This window comes from Myotis davidii, unplaced genomic scaffold, assembly GCF_000327345.1.
Source record: "Myotis davidii unplaced genomic scaffold, ASM32734v1 scaffold653, whole genome shotgun sequence".
NCBI classification, from domain to species: domain Eukaryota; kingdom Metazoa; phylum Chordata; class Mammalia; order Chiroptera; family Vespertilionidae; genus Myotis; species Myotis davidii.
The window spans coordinates 1,191,462-1,198,691 of NW_006285129.1; the positions used below are offsets into that span (position 1 = coordinate 1,191,462).

Genomic DNA, 7,230 nt, shown 5'->3' on the forward strand with positions numbered 1-7,230 from the left:
GTCTCTCCTTCACTTGCACTTGGTTTGGGTGGGGTGGTCTTTATTCGGCAAGCCCTGCCCTCATTCTCCTGAGGGGAATCGTGACCTAGAAGCTAGTGCCAGCTGAGTTCCCCTTTGGCCTGGGCGTGTCCTCACCGTGTGGCCGATTCCTCCTAATGCATTTTGCTTTGGCTGAAGGTAGGGCTTTTGCTGCCTGAGCTCACATCTGTTTCTGGGAGGGCCTCCGTCAGGTGACTGAGGAACGTAAGTGTTCAGAGACTGGCCCAGAAGTCCAGGCCCCTTGTTGGCACAGCCAGCAGTCCTGTGATGAAGGATCGGGTTTGGGGTTGGAAAGAATGGCAGCTAATGCTCCTTCCCCTCTTGATTTATGATTTGTCAAATCTTGTCAAGAGCCCTAAGAGGCAAGGGCAATTGTTCGTAGCAGGCAGCTGCTTGTATTCCCTGGGCTGCCAGGCACAGACCTGCATATTTTCCAGTCTGTTGAGAGGTGTTAGCCTGAGGTTTCTGCATCCTCCCTACAAGGCTAGAGTATTCCCTCCCCAGGTAGCATACCTTTCTCCCCCGCTCCTTTCCATTTTCCCACCTAGCACTGGTTTCCCCTCCCTTCCCCTCCTCCTCAATCTCCTTTATCTATCTATCTGTCTGTCTATCTAAGATTTGAGATCTTAGAAGAAGAATGCTTTGAAGTTGTTGCTTGGGACTGTTTCAACTACCAGCTTTTTGTTTTTCCTTTTGAACAGGTGGTGCTAGAGAGGCCGAATGGTTTTAGTCAAAGTCCCACGACGCTGTATAGCAGCCCACCTGAGGTAGGTGACAAGGAAACAGTGGTAACTGCTGCTGAGCAGGAGGCAGGATATCCTCCTCCCTGACCTCTTTAATTCTTGCTTCTCTCGCCCTCTGCACTATATATAAGAGTAGAACTAACTTGATATAAAAATTCAAACATATAAAAGAGAAATTCCCCTTCCCTAATCCCACTCCTTGGAAGTATCCATTGTTAACAGATTGAAATGGGTGGATCCTTCTAGAACAGTGCTTCTCGGCCTTTGCTGCCTGTTGGGAATACCGTGGGAGCTTTAAAGGACAGGGTTGCCTGTATGCCATTCCTACAGATTGTAATTTAATTGGTCTGAGATGTGGCCTGGGCATCAGGACTTTTAAAAGCTCTTCAGGTTATTGTAATGTTTAGCCAAAGCTGAGTACCTGTGTTCTAGAGTGTTTACTAGTAAAAAATATAGGCAACCATATTTAAATATCCTGTGTATGTATGCATGTATATATATTGTTATATACGCATGTAATGAAAATACATGTATACATGTATGTATATAACATACGTATTCTTTTAAAAATACAGGGTTGTGGTAAATGATTATTCCTTATTTGCTTTTAGTTCTTTTTTAAACTAAAGAGTACATATAATATAGCCCTCTTTCTATGACAGTACATGTAGATCTACATTATGCTTTTGAATAACAGTGTAGTATTTCCTTCTGTGGCTGTACTCACTCTAATACATTCCAACATGATTTAAATATGCCTAGTAAATGTGTTTTTGATTTTTATAATGGACTTGAGCTTTATTTCTGTGTTTTCCTTTTTATCCAACACCGTGTGTTTAGATCTATCTACGTTGCTTAGTTAAAAGAGTCTTCTGAGCCCTGACCAGTTTGGCTCAGTGGATAGAGCGTCAGCCTGTGGACTCAAGGGTCCCAGGTTCGATTCCGGTCAAGGGCATGTATCTGCTTTATTATGGGCAGTGAGAGAGGAGGAGGGGAGAGAGAGAGAGAGAGAGAGAGAGAGAGAGAGAGAGAAAACATCAACGTGAGACACATTGACTGGTTGCCTCCCACACACGCCCCAACCAGGTATGTGCCCTGGACTGGGAATCAAACCTGTGACCCTTTGGTCCGATGCTGTAAACACTGAGCCAAAACCGCCAGGGCCTGAGGATGCCATTTGAATTAAACTCATAATAATTCGGCTCCAGGAGCCGTTTAAATGGCTCTCACCTGCCCAGCAGCGTCGGTCCAGATACGGGGAACCGACCGGGTAACTTACTGAGGCTTGATTGGGATTGTGGATTCCAGCACTCACCTCAGAGGTGCAGCTTGGATTTCTCTCTCCCCCTGAATCACCGTAGTTGGTAAATATGCTATAGGCAACAAGTTATAATGACACATGACATTATCTGTGCAGCCTCTTTCTTCTCATGAGCTCCAAGCCCTACCAGATATTATCTTGTTTGAGGCAGCCTGTAAGGCAGGGCGTGGTAAGGAGTCTCTGGCTGATTCACAGATAGAGAAATGAAGGCCCACAGAACTAAGTCGTAATGCAGTGACCAGGACCCTGTCACCCTCCTCCCTGCTCCCCGCTGTGCAAGACCGGGAGGGTTTGTCTGTCAGACTCCCCGGGAGCTGCCCACTGGGGTGTCTGCTACTTGTGCTGCAGAGGTGGGGGCGAGACCCTACATGCCAGCTCAGCCCAAACACCAACGCATGATTGGGTGTGCCTGCAGGAGACTCAGTAAAATCAGTGAGACACCTTTTCCTATTGGATTCAGGTCCCTGGGCTTATTGGGTGCTTTTGCCCTAAACCTGCACATCCATCAGTAACCCTTTATATACTGGTCTCTGTGCTAGGTGCAGAGGACTGTGAAAGATGAGCCTTGGGCCTCTCCCCTGTGATGGGTGTGGCCCAGTCCCTGCCCTAGGGGAACTGTTGCCCTACGAGAAACAACACCCCTGCTCTCAGAGAGCTTGTCTGATGCAAGCAGGGCATACCGTGAGGACCACATAGACCAGTGATGGCAAACCTATGACACGCTTGTCAGAGGTGACACGCGAACTCATTTTTTCGGTTGATTTTTCTTTGTTAAATGGCATTTAAATATATAAAATAAATATCAAAAATATAAGTCTTTGTTTTGCTATGGTTGCAAATATAAAAAAAATTTCTCTATGTGACACGACACCAGAGTTAAGTTAGGGTTTTTCAAAATGCTGACACGCCGAGCTCAAAACGTTTGCCATCACTGACATAGACATACCTGTCAGTCAGTTGATACATATGTGTATGAAAATGACTCTGTCCTAAATAATCGGATGATAGGAGGCTAGTTGAGTTCGTTAGGGTATGAAGAGAGTGTTTTCATTTGAATGACTCAGAACTCCTGGCTGCCTGAGACTAACTCACCCCTGTGTGATGAGGATTCCTTTGTGAAGGTGGTCTGGACATGATGGTCCAAACAAGTGTGTTGGTGGAAACCTTCTCTTACCAATCACAAGCATCGTGGCTTTACCTTCCCTGCCCTGCGCTGGCTGTAGGTGGACACCTATATGAATGAAGATGTCGAGAGCTTGAGGAAGACCGTGCGGGACTTGCTGGCCAAGCTGCAGGAGGCTGAGCAGCAGCACCAGGCAGACCGTGTGGCTTTTGAGGTGAGATTTGGGCTTTGGGGAGAAGGTGCCCCAAGGGTTGGGCTGCCGGGTGCAGGTACCAGCGACTTTCTCCATGTGGACTTCATGTCTTTCTGGCCAGTGCCATCACCTGGAAAGGCTAGGCCTTGAGGCTGGGGCACTTCTGCCTGCTTTTCCCTCTCCTGAATGCTTATAGCTTTTGCTGTCCAAGACTAGCCCATAGTTCAAAGGTCAGCTCTTGATTCTCTGCTCTCCCTGAAGTTGAGCGGTGGTGCTGGTCTGGGATAGCAGGGAATTCAGACGTTGTTTCACTAAGTACCATGATAAGAGTTCCTAGGTCCCGGCACCACGTAGGCAAGGACAGTTGCTGTCAAGTTCACCACTGCATCCCCAGCACCCAGCACAATACCTGGCGTAAGGTGGGCGCCTTGTGTGGACTAGATGAGTGGATAAACCTTCGTGGGCATAGAAAGAACTGTGCTCATGGAGTCGGGGACTTTTGGCTGTACTATGGAGCTTTGTCATCTTGAACGAATATCTCAATTATTGTTATAAAAATTATACTAGGTTATTATAGGAGATTTTAAAAATGCAAGTCTATATATAAATAGAAGTGAAAGCCACTATTAAAAGTGTGTGAGGTCTTCCATACCTTCCAAAAGTTCTTTGAGTATCAGGAACACTGGGCAAATGCTGGACAGTTTTTCTAACTCCTCTGTGTGAGATTAGCCATCTGTTACCTGCTGTTGTTCATCCACATGGGAGGTATTTATGTCATAAATATGTAATGACAGAATTACACCCTGCCCAGACGTGCAGAGCTGGTGGAAAGGGGAAGGCCACCCAACTGTTCTCTTTCATGAGCCTGAGGGTTTGGGGTGGGGGGTATTGGGGTGAGGAAAACGGGCACTGAGAATGACTGGCTGCCTCTACAGTGGCTGATGTGTTACTGGAGCAAGGAATTGACCTCCCTAAGCATCCGTTTCAACTTTTGTAAAAAAGTGGTCGTGAAATACATTTGACATGTGGCTTGCGTCTGATCATATATGTAAATATATTGATTACTCTCAAGGGCTTAGAAATGTAAGATACCCCGTATTTTTCTTAGTGATCCGTTCAGCAAGCAGGCTCTCCTCTCCTAGATAGTTTGGACTTGGGGCAGTGCTGATTCCTTGGTCTCAGAACAGAGTAGCTGTGCAGTAAAGCAGTTTGCCACGTGCATTCAGACTCCACAGTTTGGATGATGTGGCTGGTGATGTATCAGTTTGGTTCCCTACTTCCTTGGAGAACAGGAGGAAGGGGAGGGTGAGGCTGCAGTACTGACCGGGTGTGCATTTTGGAGAGGAACTTCTGCATTGAGAGGCTTTGTGAAGTGCTTGTCGGTGTGGGCCACACACAGAGGGCTCTGTTAGCCCTGGGTTTCAAAGCCTGAGCAATGCCCTGAGTAAAAGCCCGAGGCTAGAAGGCCCCTGGCAGCTATAGCGCATGCCCATGGTTTCTTAGGAGGGGCTGCCCTTTAACCCCATGGTACATAGCACCCACCTGCAAACACCAGGTACTCCTTGCATTGGTCCTCCCACTGGGGAAGGTTGTCACGCTTATGATGAAGAGGTTCCTGTAGGGCAGGGCTGGTTGGAGTGACAGGGGCAGATGTAGCAGGGAGTGTGGCTCTCCTTTGCGATCCTACAGTGGGTGGGAGGGTCAGTCCCGGGTCTATTAAGCCGTGCTTGGAGCACACACCAACCTGGTACAGTGTTTATGTACAGAAATGAGAGGCCTTGTTTTACGTTCCTGCCCACGGGGCTGGCCTGCTCCCAGCTAACGTCGGATATTCTCAGTCTCTACCAGTGAACTGGTCTCTGGTCTAGTTTTCTGAACCCGGGGGTAGGAAGGGCACGGTTGCCAATTACCATGGAAACAACCTGCCATTAAGCCTGGTTTCTCGTTCTACTGGCTGCTTGCTGTCAGGAGGGATTTGCAGTGAGTCTGCTCTGGACGGGGCTGGTGTGCAGCATGGACACGTCCTATCGCCCATCACCCTGGGCTCTGCTTTCTCCTCCCTGATTCTGCCTTTGGGAGGAGCTGGACAAACTGGCTTCTGGTGTTCTATTTTCCCAGGGCCGGTTAGGCTTTCCCTCAATTACCGAGGTTCTCTTAGTAACTGGTTGGGGGGTCAGCGTGGGGTAACTGGGAAGCATTGAAATGGATGAGGAAGTAACAGGGTTCTAGCTGTGTAACCTCGAACAAGTCCTTTGACCTTTAGTTGGGAAAGGAGAGGGTTGGGCTAGATGAATATCAATTGGAGATTTGATCGAGCGGTGACTGTGTGGTGGATACTGTGCTGAGCTCTGGAAATGTAATGGCCTCCATCTCTGCCCTCATAAAGCTGATGGTCTCCTGGGGACACACATGAGTGACTGGCAAAGTCTGCTCAGCGCTCTGAGAGGGAAGGGCCGTGTGTCCTCTGTGGCCGCTCATCCAGGCTTGGAGGCTCCCTGGAGCAGGGGTGTGTAAGCTGAGACCGGAGGGATAACTAGGAGTTGGCAAAATGCATGTGGAAGGACAGGAAGCAAGTTTCTACTTTTCACTCTAAAACTGTGCTTGTATTCTTTCCAAATTACTTTATCATCTTAGATAAAAAAAACCCAAATTCTTCCTGGTGCTTAGTAGCCGTTGGTCTTCGTATGTAGACTGCAGCGTGGCTTGAAGCGAGGGTGAGGAAGAGCTGGGGAGCAGAAGGGCGGACGTGGAGATTGCTCCCCTGGGTTCTCCGTGCTTGCATCAGTGGGAAAGTCAGTGTTGGGTGACTTTGGGTGGCAGTGGAGGGCGTGTGGGGATGCTGAAGAAGTTATCCTTTGGAAAGTGGTGCTTACCGCCATGTGTTACTCTAAAGACCTTGGCCAACGACGTGCCAGTGAACCCCGGAATTAATCTGCTAGTCTCCCAAGTGGTCCTAGAACAGGGACCATGTATTCATCAGAGTTGCCCCCCTTCTCCTGTCACCACACCCCGGTTCCTAGGTTCTTTTCTAAGGCTTTTATCCACGTTTGGTCTCTCTCTCGACCCCCCGTCCCCCCTACTTTATACCTCCCCGTTCTGTGTCTTAGGTCACACTCAGCCGATACCAGAGAGAAGCCGAGCAGAGTCACGTGGCCCTTCAGAGAGCCGAGGACAGAGCGGAGCAGAAGGAGGTGGAAATCAGAGAGCTGCAGAGGCGCTTGCTCGGGATGGAGACGGTAACTGTGGGGCCTGCGGAGTGTCCTTTAGCGTAGATGGGGGAAAGGCCTTTCTCTCATCTAACCTCAGCCCTTGCTAGCTGGAGCTGAGCCCATTTCCATGTAGCTGGGTTCTTGGACAGCTGCCTCTATGGGCTTTTGAAGGCCGTTCTTAAGGAGCCACGTGGCCTGGTTTCTGAGGGATTGGCAGCCACAGCTGGCAGGTGGGCCTGGAGAGTGAGGGCCAGGCTCCCTCCGGGCAGCTGGGTGAGGCTGGGAAGCTTCTGTGTGCTGAGGGTGGAAGGCTTCTCCCTGGCAGTGGAGGGCACCCCATCAAACCAGCTTGGCCTGCTGCTCTTTGGCACTGTCCCAGCTGCAGTAGGGGCTGAGCCCCAGCCCTAGTGGCCATCTCACCCCAAATGCGGAATCTGTTGCCATCTCCTCATCCTAGACTTTCTTCCCATTGACCCCTCCAGGAGCATCAGGCCTCACTGGAGAAGGTCAGGGAAGGGGAGGTGGCCCTGGAAGAACTTCGGAGCAAGAATGCTGACTGCCGAGCAGAACAGGAAAAGTAAGGGCCCTGATCACCGTAAGCT

At 49.4% G+C, this 7,230-nt stretch overlaps 1 protein-coding gene across 7 annotated transcripts in view; it reads left to right on the plus strand.

The window, feature by feature from the left end:
* The window catches only part of TUFT1 (tuftelin 1), a 28,898-nt gene that overhangs the window by 15,970 nt on the left and 5,698 nt on the right, over window positions 1-7,230 (plus strand). For all 7 annotated transcript variants that reach the window (XM_015558765.1, XM_015558766.1, XM_006755708.2 and 4 more), the window contains 4 exons: window positions 741-806; window positions 3,327-3,440; window positions 6,527-6,655; window positions 7,111-7,205. In XM_015558765.1, coding sequence (XP_015414251.1) covers window positions 741-806; window positions 3,327-3,440; window positions 6,527-6,655; window positions 7,111-7,205 — 404 coding nt within the window. The remainder of the gene's footprint in view (window positions 1-740; window positions 807-3,326; window positions 3,441-6,526; window positions 6,656-7,110; window positions 7,206-7,230) is intronic.